A 17,636-nucleotide genomic window follows, 5' to 3' on the forward strand; every position below is an offset into this window, starting at 1 on the left:
AGATGTGTTAAACTCACCACGAGTTTCTAAAGCAACAAATAATTTCTTTATGGTAATTTTCCCATGATTTTCATGATGCAACAAATGGTTGCTTTTGTAGTAATTTGATCATGATTTTGTATTTAATTTTCTACTACCCGTACCAAACACACTACTCAAGTCTATCCCTAAAAAGTAAAAACTGTAAAACATGTTTGATCTAAATTCTAAACGTCAAATATGTCAAAAGTAATTAATTTATCAAAGAAGGTTAAGAGTTTTGAACAACAATCCAACCTACCACCTTCTCTGCAATCCAAATTCACTTCACGAGTATAAGATTACATTATTCACAACATAGAAAACAATAAATAATAACGACAAGATAGGTGCAAGTGAAATTGCATTCTTAATTTTTTATTATTGAAGACAAGCAAAGTGGTCTGCTGAGTACAATTCAAAAGCAAGACAAGCCTATAAAAACAAGGACTTGATTTAAAAGGGAAGAAAAAAAATAGCAACAAATGGATGCCCTGCTACCACACCAAAGCCCTTGAATATGAGTTACCTAGCCTTAAAATTGCACAACATAACCACCCTGACAAGACCGGAGTAAAACAAGCTAAAGCCTCTTCCACACTCTAAGTCATGGTGAAGAGCGATTGGTATAAACTAAAAAGACAGAAGACTTAAAAAGACATGAACTTAAGCTTAAGTCTAAGTAAACATTATGCAAATGTGCGACAGAAGCTAAAGCATGTTATTTATTGTCAACATCCAGCAGTACAAAATAAGACCTAGCATAAGCATGCACAAACCAAGACTTAGTAACTGTATTCTCAGGGGACCCTAGTCATGAAAGAAGAGGCCCCAGTAAGCCAAGGCCTAAAGGGTTTAAGTTGGAACAAGCATTTCGAAATGCTTGCGAAAAAAATGGGTCATAAAGGAACAAGCCAAAGTTCCCTGGAAAACAACCAATCACCAAACTGCCACCAATCCACCCTTGATAGAAATATCAGCCAAAATGTATGCTGAATGTGACCTGTACAATTCTATCTCCTTCCCTGATTTAGCCAGTTTTATTTGTTTCTAGTTTCTAACATGATTAAGCCAGAATATCACATCTCCACAACTTCTCCACTAGCAACTCCATTGTGCTGCTGCCAATTGAATTGCAGTTTTGAAGATTCAATCCCAGCAAGGTCTGGCCCAATTTGGTCAGGAAAGGCGCACTCTTGTTTGATACATCAGAACAACCAGACAAGGAAAGCACTTGCAAGCTAGGCAGACTGGCCCTTGAGAGAAGGGCGATACCGGCATCGGAGATTGCACACTTTGACACATCTAGATCATTAAGCACTAGGAAGTTGTTTGCAATTGCAACCAAGCTTGCATCAGTAATTTTCCAGCATCCATCAAGATTTAGTACTTCAAGTGTTCCACCATGTAGCCTGGCCAAGGCTGAGACTACCTTATCTGTCAAGTTCCAGCAACCAGTGAGGTTTACATTGACAAGTCCAGCCTCACAATTCTCCAAAAGGGGGAGAAGACCAGCATCAGTTATGCCATAGAGTCCAGTCAGATTAAGATGCTGAAGTCGGGGACACAATTTTCCAATCATGGCCAGGCTAGCACTACCAAAACCAGGGCACTTTTGAATGACTAAAGATCGAAGAGACTCACAAGGAGAAAGCATACACACTTCCATATCGATATCTTTGACTCCCATGCACTTCACAAGGGAAAGAGATTTCAATTTCGTTTTGATGTTTGCAAGGGCAACAATAATCCCAGACTGAGTGAACCTGTTGCACTCCTCCAGCTGCAAGCTCTCAAGAGATACTGCAGCTTTGGCAAATGCTACCAATCCACTGTCAGAAACAAAGCAACACCGGTGAAGGCACAACTGCTTCAGGTTGATGCAACCCTTACCAATGGCTTCTATGCTTGTATCAGTTATTCCCCTGCAGGAAGTAACAGTAAGTGACACCAGTTTCTGCAGACCTTGAGCAGCCCCCATGACCCAGAACCCTCTTTCAGTGACATTTTTTAGACCAGAGAGGACCAGATTTGTTATCGCCTTTCCATAATGGCAAATCACAGCCAGAGAGAAATCTGTGATTTTCAAAGTCTGAAGCTTAACCCTCGACAAGTTCGAAGCCGACGCCAACAGACTAGACACTCCATGATCCCCAACAAGAGGGCAATCCTTGAGAGAGATTGACTGCAGCTTGGTGCATAGCCTTGCAATAGCTTGCAAGCCTTCATTTCCAATATTTGGGCATGATTCAATAGTTAAGGTGGTCAAGTTGGGGCAACCTTCAGCTATTGCAATCAAACCCTTGTTGCTGATTGAGGAACAATGACACAAGTCAAGCTTCTCCAATATATGACATCCTTTTGCTATCTGAGACACACCCTCATCCCCAATGGTAGACACATTCCATAAAGAAAGTGATCTGAGAGAAGGGCAACCATGAGCAACTGCAGAGAGGCCAAGGTTTGTGACACCACGCTCAGAGTTGCTTCCTCTGATCAAAAGCTTCCCTAGACCGCCACGGCTACTAGTCCCAACTGCAATTGCAGCAAGCCTCACATCAGTGGCTTTCTTCCCATCCAGACACCTTGTAAGGTATCCATCATCTTCAATATCTTGATTCTCATCAGAAGAAACAGTTTCATCAACAGAGGTAGCCCTCTCAATCTCATCTTTGCAGATAGTGCTCATAAGCATAAGCCAGCGTTTAGATACACAGGCACATGAGCTTCGCTCTTTGCCACTAGGAAGGCGTCTGAATATCTCAAAGAGGCATTCATCTGGAAGAACCTCAATACCAGGCTCTTGATAATATTGCTCACGCTCAATGGCTTCAAAGATAGAGCGTGGTCTCTTAGTGGGAGGGTAGTACACATCCAAATTGGAGCCAATAGTAGTGTACAAGCGACCCAACTCCACTGGATTTGGGCAAAAAGAACCCCCAGGGTACAGCTCATCATCACCTGAAAAATCAGTTCACAAATTCTAAAATCAGCCCAAAAAAACAGAATTATAGTGTTTCACATTAACATGATAGGATATCCCAGAACTAAAACTCAACATTCATCTCATATCACCCAAGCAAGATTTAAACTTTCAACAGAATAAGACTTCCTCACGCATGCTCATTCCACCAAAGCAAAACAAGGAAAAATCTTTTCTTTAGAGGAAAAAAATGTTTTCGGTAATAAAGTCATTCTTATAAGTAGTAGATCAAATCAAGCTCTAAGAAAATGGTTCCTAAGCATACCACACAACCATATCCATTGAAAAAATACTAATTGGTTGTTTTGGGTATTTTCCTATTCACTCATATCACAAACCTCAAAGCCTATATATAAATTCAATCAGAACATGCAGACCAAGAGAGCAATCAGAAACTGAAATTCAAGAACAGATATCAATCAAATATATACAAATTAAAAGAAAAAGTCATGAAGTTTACCACTGTAATTGACAAGAGCAGGCATGAACGCAGAAGATAATAAGTCCAGAAGCAAGAGAATCTGAGTTGCAGCAGCAGATGAAAGCCCTTAGGATCTGAGAGAGGAAGAAGAAGAAGAATAAAAAAGCAGATTAGAGAGAGAAGGGTGAAGAGCATTTGAGAGTGGAAACCCCACAAAGCAGGGCAAAAAAGAAAAGGGAAGAGAGGAAGGAAAAAGCCTTGTTTGGAATGGATGGAGTTAGTTGGAGGGAATGAATATGAATGTATGTATTATAGTATGTGTCCCGAAGAAACAAAGTCATATATTGGAAAAGGAAGAAAAGAAAAATAGGTGTCGTCCACAGAGACAGACAACACTACGGCACAGGTGCATTGCTACTGCACATTTCAGTATGCAATGAATCCTTCCCCAAAAACCGGCTATTCCCCACACAACACATAAACCACATACAACTCTCTCTCTCTCTTAGTCCAACCAAACCAACCACCTCAGCATTTGTAAATTCTAGTACTATAATACCACTTCCTCGAAACCAATACCATGTACACCCTCTCTTTCTCTCTCTTCTTTTTTGTCATTTTTTTATTCATTTTATTTTAGTGATGCGTGAACTTTGAGGAAGATACTATGGACGGTACATATACTAATACGGGTGCGTTGCTTCTTATGTTGCACCTAGAAAATGCCCTTTTATTTTTTGCCTTTTATGTCTGTTATTTACACCAAATAATACTTTCATTAAAAAAATATTTTATTTTTGACGCAATAGTTAGCTTTATATGGATGATGATGTTATGCTATATCACAAACATTAAAATAAAATGCATGCCTGCATGTGTTTGTTTTTTCTTTAACCGTTCAAGGTTTATTTTCAAATACATAAAATTAATAATTTAAGAAGCAACATCATAATCTATTGACAAAGAATGCCTATTCGGTAATTATATACCGCCTGCAGCGGTCAGCTTTATGTTTATTAAGGTACACACTGAGAAATAATGCAGAGTAGACGGTTTTTCCACCAAACTAAGTTTTATCTTCAAAGTTACTACCAAATTAGCTTAACTTAATTTTTTTTACCAAAATAAGATGCGTCATATTTAGAGTGTATAAAATAGAAAATTATGCAAAATTTATCTTTTAGATATTAATAATTTTACATTAAGAATTAATCAAAACTTATCTTTTAGATTGATATTCATTTTCATATATGCCTTTAACAAAATCATATTCATATATTAAAAATATAAAAACTTTTAAACAACTCGTACATTTACGATACGATTTATACCACTTTTGAGTTTTTAATTGAAAAAAGAAAACACAGGATAACAAAATTTGTCAAATAAGGAATAGGTTTTCAAAATTTATTTTTTGTTATTAAGAAAATTCAAATTCTGAGGCTAAAATAACCATTAAAAAGACAAAGAGTTAACAAAATGTTGCAATTAGATTGTTTTTTTATACAACAGTTGAATATAATTGAAGGAGCTAATCTCAAATCAAGGTGTAAATGTTGTTGGGAGAGGTACTCACATTTTATTTTCAATACTTCAAATAATTTTATTTTGAAGGGAGGGACTTGGGGGAAAAGTTTTTTTTATGATTTTTAAATAAATAAAAAATGTAAGGAAATATAAATCAACAAATGGTGTACCGACTAGAGTGACCTTTTTAAAAAAGAAAATAAATTATTGATTGTATACAAATAAATCATAGGAGTAACTAATTATTTGTAAATTAACATAAATAAAAAATATATATGAATTTCAAACAATAAAAAAGAAGCAAAATAATTAGACGAGAGAAAGAAGAAAAAAAAACTAACTAACCCCTGAAGACGATAAAAATATTGATGCACCGAACTCTCTGCACTTGATAATCAAATGTTTAGGAATGTTCACACCTCAAATTCAACTAAAGTGACAAGCTTTTTTTGTTGGTGATCTTTTTTCTTATGATTAAAACACATGGAGAGCAGCATCCCTTATATAGTGGAAGAAAATGGTTTGAAAGGATATATATGAATCTGTAAACTATAACAAGAAAAACAAATGTACGTTATTGATTAAGAAATAATTAAATAATTATTATCAAAATATTTTTTCATTAAAATTCATAAGAAAAAAATTTAAAGATAATAAAAAGTATAAATAATTTAAAGTAGTAATTGCTACTATGTTCATATATACTTTTATTTCTTTTCTTAATTATGGTTAATATAATTAATAAATTATTATTTTATGATTTAGTAAAATTAATATAATTTTATTTCATACATTATCTTCAAATTTAGAAAAGAATAACAATTAAAGATAGCTGCATTTGTAAATAAGTTAAAATTGTAAATTATTATAAATTAAGGGTTATTTTTTCCATATTGATGATAAATATATTAAGAAAAATATATGTTATGTTTTTTTAATAATTGTTGCATTTTAAATTGTTATTTTTTATACAAATAAAGAAAATAATAATAATTACAACAAAATAAAATTTGAAAACATAAAAGTATAAAATCATGTGCGTGTGTGGATATATATTAAAGATATATTAATAGGGTAAAATATTATTGGCATCTTTATAAAATTTGAAAAATATTAATTTTACTTGTCATAATTTTTTTTATTAACTTGATGCTTCTAAACATAAAATGTATTTTGGTTGGTGCTGAGTAACAAGTCTATTGGATGGTTGGTTCTTTGATGTGATTAGTTATTTTTTCTCTATATTTTCATGCACACTCAAAAATTTGTTGGTCTTGAGTAGTAAATCCATTTATCTTCTCTCTCTACCTTATTGAGCACACTCCCACCAAACACCAAAACTCATTGTTTCATCTTTTAACATCTAACACCGTGACTACTGAAGACAAGTAAAAATATGTTTTATTTTATAGAAATCAAATTAATAAAAAAAATATGAAAACAAAATTAATATTTTTCAATTTTTGTAATTACTTCAAACATATTTAACCCATATTAATATTATCTTTTAATAAAGCTATCTAATTTTAAATGTGGTATTCACGTATCATAAATAAAAGGGAAATACTAACAAAGGTTGTCGTTCTTTTTTACCGGATAAAGGTTGTCATATTAAGAAATGAAAAATAATTTTACTATAATGACAATATCAATTACATAACTTGATTTATCATATTTTCTTATGAGTTGATAGATAAAAAAAGAAATAAATAAATAATAAAATTTTCCTTAAATAAATAAATAACTATATATTAAGTTAATAAAAGTTGTGAATATTCACATCATTAACTGATTTAGCATGACATCATTGAAGTGGCGTAGAACTTTTTTAGATTCATAACCTTGGTGAATTAGAATTTAATTCCTTTTCTTTATCCAATTAGAACTCAATTCCTAAAATCAATTGTGTTGAATTTTCTTTGTAGTTAAGATTTAATTTAATTTGATAATAACGATTGGCAAAAACACAACTTGCTTACAGAGATGATAAGTAGTAATAATGTTATGTATGTGCTTTGTCTTGTAAAATAACAATTGACAGCTAATAACTAGAAAGGATAGAGAATAAAAGGACAAGTGCAAGTGCACCAATTTGAGTGTGATTAAAGGTATTCAGTCATTTAACCAGAAAAAGTGTGAATTGAAACCCATTACGGTTGCGCTCAGGCTCCGTGTTTCCGAGTATGCATTTTAGACACTTTTTTTAATTGACAAATTCATCTCCCCCCACTAGTAAACGTATTTTTTAAATTTATGATTTTTCTATTTAACCATAAAATAGTATTTTATTATTTTATATTGAAAAGTTTTCACTTAAATATGTACTGTATTTTTTTTCCTAAATGATAAATCGACAAAAATACAGTTAGATGTCTAAGATGTGTAATTCGCATCTTTCGAAATGATAAAATGTCACTGTGAGAACAAATATCCTTTCATATTTTATAATAAAATAACACTTATGCCAATCATAGGTGGTGTATCATTAAAATTAATTTAATATTATTTACATAATAATTTATTTGCAAGTGCATATAAATTGATATTGATACATTATATATATTTGACACTTACAAATATATCATTTAAAATTATTATTTGGATAAATTATTTGTTTTCTCTATTTTTTGTATTTGGTTCAATCCGATCCCTTTATAATTTAAATAATTTATTATATAATGTAAAAGTTTTTAATCAGGTCTCTCTGTAATTTATTTTTTTAAACGGGATACTAAGACTCGTTAATTATTTAACTATTTTTTTATGCTAATCAGTGATGTAAGTCTGGTAAAAAAAATTTTAAAAAAACCTTGGTAAACTAAATTTCATGAGCTAGACTTTTCTCTGCAGTTCAAAATCACTAAATGTACTAATAAGTATTTAATCCTAACGAAATGACTGGATGAGTTTAACTCAATTCACAATATATTGAGTTTATGTCAAAAAAATTTGAGTTTTATTCCCGAAAAATATATTTTTAAAAAGGGATAATGAGCTTGTAACTAAGTTTTGATTGAGAACTAATTTCATAATTTATCAAAAAAAATCAAAACTTATAGAAATATTTTGAGGTATCAATAAAGAATCTAAAACGTTAATTGCTGTGGGAATTGGTCCAATGGTGAGATAGACCTAAAACAAATTTAAAGGATTTTGTTTTGCTTTTAAAAAAGTTATATATTAAATCTTTTTGTTAACATATATAATATTTGTATCATGTGACCCTCTTTATTTTATAAAAATCAATAACAAATATATTTTTACTAATAGACATAAAATATAAGTTTTAATTATTTTATTTTGGGTCAATTCCAATTACATTGAAGTGCGGTGCTATCAAATGAAAAAAAGTAGTAAGTCTGATTGTTGTTTTTTGTTCTTAGGAGAGTTGTGAGAATATGTCATCCTTGAAATTTAGCTCGATCCAGCTGAAAATGAAAATTAACTTGATGGGTAAAATTATGTTTTATACATATGTGATGAGATGCATGAGTTTGATTAAATTATAAATTTTTAAATTTATATTTATTATTATTTGTATTTATTTCTATTTAAAACATATAAATAAATAAATTTATTATTGTTTAAAATATTTAGCATAATATTAAATATAATTATATTAAAATTGAGTGAAAAAATTAATTATATTTTTAATTCAGCACATATTATCTTCAAACATATTTAATCTATTAAAATTTATCATCATTTATTCTTTCTCTAAGTAGTAATAATGATGTATACCTATATAAAATATATAAATTAAAAAATAATAAATATAAATTTATGATTATTTAAATTAAAATGTATTAAATTTGTGTGTTATAAAATATTTAAAATAAAACTGTAGTCATTTTATTATTTATTATAAACAATTCATTCTAAATTGACTTTTAAACTATTATTTGTATATTTTAAAATTAAGCATATTCATTATCAATTTTTTATGAGGTTATCATTATAAAATAAAATATATCAAATAATATATTTATTATAGTAACTTATCAAATACTTCCTTATAAATTATATATTTCATATTTATTAATATTTAAATAAAAAAAAGAGAAAAATATAAAATAATTAACTTACTCTACAATTATTAAAAATATGAGTCTAGTCTTATAACACAATCATCGTCGTAATAATATCTCTAAAAAAAATATAATAAATGTATAAGTAAATTTCACACTTATATAATTTGTTATTCACATAATTAATTATTTTTTATATTAAAATCTATTTTTCTTATATGAAAAGTATGAATTCAAAAAGAATTTAAAAATGATAAATATGAATATGTAATACTATATAACTATTAAAAATAGTTTGTTTATTTTACTTACTTTTGGTATAATGTTAATATGTAGTAATTTTTAAATGTATTCATTATCAAAATTGAAATTTATTGAAGTAGTGTATTGTTTATTAAATAGATATAATTGTTAATTATTTTGAAATTTTTTCATGATTTAAAGATATTAATTTGGATTATGTGATATTATCGAAGTTTTGAATTGATTAGTTTATTTGTATTATAAATTGAATACTCTCATTTAGTATAATTCAAATTGTATATCATTATTGTTGTTGTTATTTAAAGAAGTAAGAACACCATCAATACCAATAGAGAAGTGAGAGTGAATACTATTTTTGAATAGTGATAATTGTCATGCATATTTAGTTTGTACATTTAAATTATATAGTAATTATTTAATGTCTTCTCTTTTAATGCTTCTTTTGACTTAAAAAGATAGAAATTTAACTTCTCCTTAGTTTTTATTCCAAGAATGCTAAAGTTGGTGATTTTACAGTGTTTTGATTTTATTTTTTTGTAAAGTGTGACACAACAGCAAAGGTCTAGAAGATGTTGAAGAATTAGAGCAACGTGTTCAGCGCGTCAATGCACACTCAGCCGAAGAAGCCAAGCTGAAAGTCAGTTATATCATGCATGTGCACTAAACATGCATTGGGAGGCTTAGAGCATAACCACTTAAGTTAGTTGTACTATGCATGTGAACGTTGCGCGCATGTGCACTAAACATGCATTTGGAGGCTTAGAGCATAACCACTTAAGTTAGTTGTACTATGCATGTGAACGTTGCGCGCACATGCAAGCTTAGCATTAAGTCATTTTCAAAAAGTATGACTATACATCGTTTTGAAGATGATAAAAGGGTGACATTATGCTTTTGGAGGGAGTTAGTTGGCAAGGACATGAAAGAGAGTTAAACTCACTCACTTTGAAGTTCTTCTTCTTTCATTTCCTTTGTTTCATCTTTTATTTTTTAGCCTCTCATGACTATGAGAGACTAAATAACTCATTATTGGAGTCTTGGATATCAAAAACTCTTTAATGTAATGATCTTTATTATCCATTTAATATTATTTCAATATTATTGCTTCCTTTCTAAGTTTATTACATTGTTTATGGTTTGATTGTCCATTAACATGCATGTTATAGGGTTTTAATCTTTGGAAAATGCTTTTATCCTAAGAACTTGAAGGAACTTCTAGGTAATCTATGTCTAGGGATAAAATGGTGTTGTTTAACCTAATTTATACATCTTTATTCTTAAAGCAAATTATTTGGTTTAGCTCTTAAGGAATTATGGGTGAAATGAGTTGATTTAGGCTCTTTCACATGAGAAATCATAGTTAGAATAGTTTAGTTAATGAAAGTAATAGTTAGAATAACTTTAAATGGTGAAAAATCTTTAATATTGCATTAATAGTAATTTTGGTAGGTCAAACATCTAATATTTTTACAAAAATTTGCACTGAATATCACCTTCTACACCCCAAGTGTTTGCTTTTCTTGTCTCTTACACCTTGTTATGTTTTTAGGTCCTTTGTCATTGTACACTATTACACTTTCATTATATCCACTTTTAATGTTGCTTAAAATTCGTTATGCACAAACTCTAAGCACGATTAGAGTTTATGTGGATCTTGTCGTTTTAATATTATATTGACACATTGATACACTTGCGCGGAAGAATTAATGGGTAGTTACATTATCACTTATTTTAGTTGTTTTCTCTATTTCTATTTAATAAAAATAAGAAATCAAAATACATTCAATCATACTTATTTTTTATAAAAAAAAATATAGAAAAGATTAAGTTTAAAAAAATTCATAATCTCATGATAATGTTATATCACATTTAATCATAATAAAAACTATTGTTAAATTTCAATTCAATGACTAAAAATATTGAAATGAAGATTAAATAATTAAATTAGATCAACCATTATGAAGTTAAAATTATAGTCTAATAACTCTCAAAGATTTAAGTGGAGTTTACTTATAATAATAATAAAATTATTATTATAGAATTTAAGATTTGAAAGAGAAAAATATAAAATTTGGGTATTTAAGATTTGAAAAAAATTAAATAAAAAATTGGTTATACTCATATATATATATATATAAACTTATTATTTAATTTCTCTCCTTAATTATTAATTTAAAATAAAAATATATCATAAATAGAATATTATTTTATAATATTAAAATTATCAAAATTAATATTTAATTATTAAAATTATATATAAATAATATTAATGGTAACAACTTAATTGTTCATTAAATGCATTTAGAAACATTAATAAGTTCAGTTAAGTCCAACGACTATTATAATTTTAAGTATATATATATATATATATATACATATATATATATATATATATATATATATATACATATATATATATATATATATATATATATTCCTATAGTTATTTCAAATTTATCATAATTAGTCACTGTTTATTTTATTATTAAAAATTAAAATTTCATATTATCCAATAAAAAAATACACATTTTAATATATATTTGCGACTGAATGACTGAGATTAATTTAGACATACATTTAATCATGCTACATGACTTAGAATTACTTTCATTAAATCAACTCTATCTAAAATAAAAATAAATAGGACATAATCGTAGGAAAAAGGAAGGAGCCTTGATACTATTTTGTTATAGGGAAGGAGCCAATTAATTTGCATCATCCACATTCAAAGGAGGTCTGAATGAAGTTTCTTCTCGTGAATCTGCTGGGAAAGAATGAGACAATTTGCTTGGGGTTCGGTTGACTTGGAAAAGAAAATTAAAGTATACTGCTACTATATAGTTTTCAAATTGACAAGTGTATACGCCACTTCAACTTTGATGGTACTCAGTACTCACCATTTGGACAAGATTGTTCAGATGTACAATGAATTTGATTTTTAGCCGTTACATATAGAAAATCGTGTGGGGTCCATTACATGGCCAAAAATGAAAGGGACCAAGGGAGAAAGATTCAAAACTGTGAATAAGAACATCAATCTGTGGGTTAATTAAAATCAATGGATCTATTTTGAGAATTTTAGCTTACCCTATATAATCAAGTAGATATATAACAATAGCATTCCGAGCCTTTCCTTTATTTATGACACTCTAGCTTTCGTTTGATGATGATTAAATTAATTGTTGCTTTTAATTAATTTGGTACTACTTGGTGTTGCTTTTAAGTTATGGTGTTTTGTCAATGGCTAATAGATTCTATATCAAACGGAAGCCATTTCCACAAAGGGACGTTATTTTCCCTAATCAAGTAGTCAGTTGAATTTACAGAAGTCTTTAATTAATGCACGATTTGTTCCACTTATGTATCATCTGCCAAGATTTTCAGTTTAAAGAAACAAATGGATGATATATAGCACATATCAATACTGCAAATTATTTTATTTTATTTTTTTACGAAAATGCACTCATAGCATTTCGTTCAAGATCAAATGTTCAACACAAGATAGTACATGATTAAAATTATAGAGACTAGGTAAAGATGGAAAAATCCTAATTCCATAAACTTGTCTCTTTACAAAACATACATTAAATATAGGATTAAATATAAGAATTGTTTTGCATCTTTGAACTAGGACACCCAACTCTGTTAGATCTGGTATAGATTTCGATATCCTATCAACAAGTTCCTTACAATTTGTCTCAAACACAACATGATGAAACTCGATAGATTATGCGCATTCCAGCGTCGCTACCAAACCCCACGCTTCTTGAGATTGCAAATTGTTATCTATAACTATGACGAGTTCTTAGGTACACAATTTAAATAGCTATTGTACCTTATCCAAACTAATATGAGCGATTAGAACTTGTGCTATTAAATTGAGTGATTGAAATTAATTTATATTAAGTGAACCGTTTTTTTAAGTGAACCATGTTGGAGAATGTAAATAGTAATTGGCTGATAAATATACTCATTTTCCACTTTTCTCTTTCTAAATTCGCAATCGTAGTGTGTCCCCGGAAAAAATAACGGGCTAAGAATTAGACTCGTTAAATAATAACTTTTAATAATAAAATCAACTAAAATATGATGAATTTCATATAAAAAAAGTTATTGCTTATTTTTTTAATTAAAATTAAATATAATATAATTAATTAATTCCTATTTAAATTAGACAAATTAATTTTTTTAAACGCTAACTAAATATGTATAAAATCAAACATATCAAAACATTCTATTCATTAATATCTATATTGTGCTCGGGCAATTTTAAAAAATTAGTTAATATATGTAAATGAATTTCTATCTCTCTCTATATATGTGTAAATTTAGTTAGTTTCATTATAATTATTATTTATAGGAGACAATGTAACTATTCTTTTGTAATATTTATCAATAGACATGACAATAAAAACTAAACTTGTGATTATCTGTTTAACTTTGCTCCGACTTTGATGTGCATAATCCTTGTTGAGCAGGGTCGGATTGAGGTCAAATTTTTCCCGATTACGAAAGCATGGTCGGGACCAAGTTCGAGTATGTCATTCTTTGTCCCAATTCGCTATATTTATATTTATAATTATAAATAATATAATTATAAATTTATATATAATTCTTAAAAACCTAATGAGTTTCATTTTTTCACTCCTACCTTTTCTAAACATGAACCCAAACTTATCTTGTCATTTGCGATAAGTAATCAAGAAGTCTATTTTGGAATACCTATTCCAAAACATAAAAATCATATTCCAGAATACTCTAGGAGAATAGTTATTCTGTACTAACTGAAAATCTATTTTAGAATACCTATTTCAAAATAGGAAAATCATATTCTAAAATAATTATTTCAAAGTATGATACTCTTTCAGAATAATTATATCATAATAACTAAAAATCTATTTTGGAATACCTATTTCAAAATAGAAAATTATATTTCAAAATAGGATACTCTTTTAAAATAATTATTCAGTAATATGAGGTGTCTAGATGAGGGATATTTGTGTAAGTTAGAGTCTTTTAGGAGATGAAAAAGTAAAAAATGGGTGAAAAAAATAAAATTCAAAGTAATTTCAAAATATTTATCTAAAAAAGATTAAATTTTAATATTAATCTTTTTGAAAATGAACATAAGTTAATTTTTAAAAATTAAAAAACAAGTATTGATAATTTTCATATATATATATATGATCACGATCAATATTTGATTCTTAGATGATGTGATAAGTCATTAAGATATTAGTATTATTGTTATTTCATTAATTAACAAAGTTGTTACTTTATAATAGAAACTAAAAATATTAAATTTTGCAAAAACTAAAATAAAATAATAAATTAAATACCAAAAAATCAAAATAATCTTATTTTACCTTTATTATATATAATAGTTTTGAGATAAGTTAGATTTTAGACACAAGGCTCAATGCCATTTCTCATAAGTAATTAAGTTGCAATGTTACCTTGTTTTGGTGTTGTAATTAATGTCGACTCAAAGATAAAGGAAATCCCATTGAGTAGTTCCCTATTTTTTTATATCATAAAAATGAAAGAAAAAAGGCTTCTAACTAATTAGTTTTGAATTCGGACCAATACGTGTTTTACTATTTACATATGTATTATAGGAATCCTGCATCCAAGGGAGGTGTTGTTTCAATCAATAATGCAAATTGAATTTGAAACTTAATAAAGAACATATTCAATGCTGAAAAGAAAACAGAAGAAAATCTTAATCAATTATCGACACGCACCATACGCGATCATTGTCGTTAATTGGCCCATACCCAGTCAGTTTTCATTCTCAATTGTGCATGTCTGCCTTCTCAAATCATAAGAGCTTTTCCTTTCTGTTATTGTTTTTAATAAAAATAAGATGAACCTGCAACAATTAAGGAGTTAGGAAGGGCATCATGAACCATATATGCATGGGGCCACATCAATATAGGTACAGCAAAACTCGTACGTGAGAGGCTAGAAACATTGGATCTCTCTTATTAACCATCTTGCCACCTTCCCCACTTGCCACAAGCTCTATTAATATTCTGTACTATATATATATATATATATATATATATTTAAAACAATCGAGTTAAAAGTACTCAAGTGCTCGTGCATGTAACCCGCCACTAGGCCACAATTACATGCATCAACTAACTATATAAAAGATATAAATAAGGTTACACTGTCTATCGATACTTATCTAGAGTTATATTATTATTTATTCAAACTTTTATAATACTTTGCTCTGTTTATTTTATTATATTATATTTATATTAATTTACGTTTCTTTTTCTCTCTTTTAGTTTTTAAAATAATTATGAAAAAGAAATGTAAGAATAAAATTTCATTTATTTATTATGAATACAACGGTAAATAATTAAATAACTAACACTAGCTATTTAATTTGAATAAAAATATTTTGCAACTAAATAGTAGAGATGTCATCTCACTTCTCTATACCTGACTTTGATTATTATAATAATTTTGCGTGATGCATGTAGCCTTCTTTTGGAATGTTTCTCCAGGACTGCTAGGTCCACAATTATATAACATTGTCTCTTCCTTTGCCAACTTTTTTCCCAATTGGATGTGGAAGTTCAGTATTTGTTTTAATTTCTAAATTCGGATTACCTCTTTAACGTATATATACCCAGTTATGCAAGTTGAAGTAGTGCATCATTGCGATGAAATGCAGGACTAGTTTTATATTTTTATTTTCTGTTAGGTCCCTGGCGTTGCCTTTTTGAGACAGCTAGGCCAACACCTGTCAAACTTTACGGGCCATTATGCTAAATGCTAATGGCATTAAAAAAAAATAATTATTCGTGCATGCACTCATATGTCCCAAACCAAAATTACACCCCTTTTCTTATAAAATATAATTTACGCGTATTCGTTTCCAATAGCAAAGGCGATCAGTTTCAGAGAAAGTTCTCAAAAACTTCAATGAGAGAATGGTAAAAGATTGTGGCAGGAAGAAAAGACTGATTCATAAAAGGCATTGAAAATGATCAAATTCATAAATGATGATGAGATGAGTCTACTCAGAGAAGAGTCAGAAGACCAGATACATTGTAGTCTATTGTATTGTATGTCGTGAATTTTTTGTCAAAGCCACACCTTTTGAAAGGAAAATATGTCTTTTTGTGATTTTTTTTAATGTTTTATTACATGAATGCTTGCGTGAACCAAAACATTTCAAAATCCAGCATTGATAAATTCTGGAAGAAACAAAATAACCAAACACTGTATTGTATAAAAAAAGCCATGCATGCATTATACACAGTTTTGTCCCGTAGTTGCATGGTAATGTTCGTTGTATTTGTAAGTATAGGCGTATATTATTGACTGAATTCGCAGAACTAAATTTCAAAATTAGTCCAAACAGAAAATGACTTTATTACATTATATTCATCTGGGGCTCAGCATGAATTTGAATTAGGTTTAGGTTGATAAAAAATTAGCTTGCGAAAACCTTGGGTTAATTTGACCCAACTCATTTAACTCACGATTTATTTAAATTGAGCTCATGATAAGTCAAGTTAGTTCACTATATCAAAACTTGTATTACATGTGACTTGCATTATTATAATTGCATTTTCTATTTTCTTGTTTTTTTCTTCATTTTTATGTGATTCTAAAAAAATATTAAGAGAGTCATGATTTACTAATCTGTTGTTGGTTAAAACAGGTTATCTATTTGCCTATTTCTTGGCTAAAAGCCAAAAAAGAGTCAAGTTACATTAACTTACTTTCTAAGCAACCATGGTAAACCCAATTGGTGAGTTGTATTAACTCCCTTTCACAGTTCTATTTAAAATGTAATAATGTATCCTGGGTTTTTTGCTAAAAAGTAATTGTCGGAATTTGATTGCAGCTGATTAACTCATTAGCCATCAATAATACCGGTCGCAATCTGTTGGAGATATGGATCGGATCTGTAGAAGTCATATTCATGTGTAACAATGAAACACTGCATATTCAGCGATATATATGGCCTTAAAAATTCTGCAATTAATACAAAAGTATATAATTAAGTTAGCAAGGTTTTTCGTATAACTTTTACGGATTTACCATGCAGCTTGCTGGGACCCGGCCCTTGATGTTAGGAAGAATTTTTCAACTGATATGCGCAGATTCTTCAACTGCTCTTAGATTTCGGCATCCATATCCAGTAACATTAGTTGTATTGTCCTGTTTTTGTTGTTCCTTTTATTTTTCACCCCTCATATATATATATGCAGAGATATTTCTCATTTTGTGTTACGTTCCAATCTATAAGACTAATGTTTAATGTTGCTTCTTTCTTTTTATAAGATTTAATTTATAATATTTCTTGTATTAATTATTTTTAAATTAAAAATATTTCATAATTTTAGAAAAAATTATAAATTTAAGATAA

General features: G+C 28.8%; 1 protein-coding gene across 1 annotated transcript; it reads right to left on the reverse strand.

The window, feature by feature from the left end:
• Positions 1 to 369: 369 nt before the first annotated feature.
• LOC100812291 (EIN3-binding F-box protein 1) lies at positions 370 to 4,075 on the reverse strand. Its single transcript, XM_003549711.5, has 2 exons — positions 3,462 to 4,075; positions 370 to 2,979 (listed from the first exon to the last, which is right to left on the reverse strand). The coding sequence occupies exons 1-2, from the start codon at positions 3,484 to 3,486 to the stop codon at positions 1,085 to 1,087; spliced, it is 1,920 nt and encodes a 639-aa protein (XP_003549759.1). The 5' UTR covers positions 3,487 to 4,075; the 3' UTR covers positions 370 to 1,084.
• Between the last annotated feature and the right edge of the window lie 13,561 nt (positions 4,076 to 17,636).

This window comes from Glycine max, chromosome 17 (assembly GCF_000004515.6).
Source record: "Glycine max cultivar Williams 82 chromosome 17, Glycine_max_v4.0, whole genome shotgun sequence".
Taxonomy (NCBI): Eukaryota; Viridiplantae; Streptophyta; class Magnoliopsida; order Fabales; family Fabaceae; genus Glycine; species Glycine max.

What these genes read in the sequence shown, in the direction of transcription:
- LOC100812291 (XM_003549711.5), bottom strand. Translation starts at nt 3,486, where the DNA reads ATGCCTGCTCTTGTCAATTACAGTG. An exon ending in TGCTCTTGTCAATTACAGTG is followed by an intron (nt 2,980 to 3,461) that starts GTAAACTTCATG and finishes CTGATTTTTCAG; the next exon opens with GTGATGATGAGCTGTACCCT.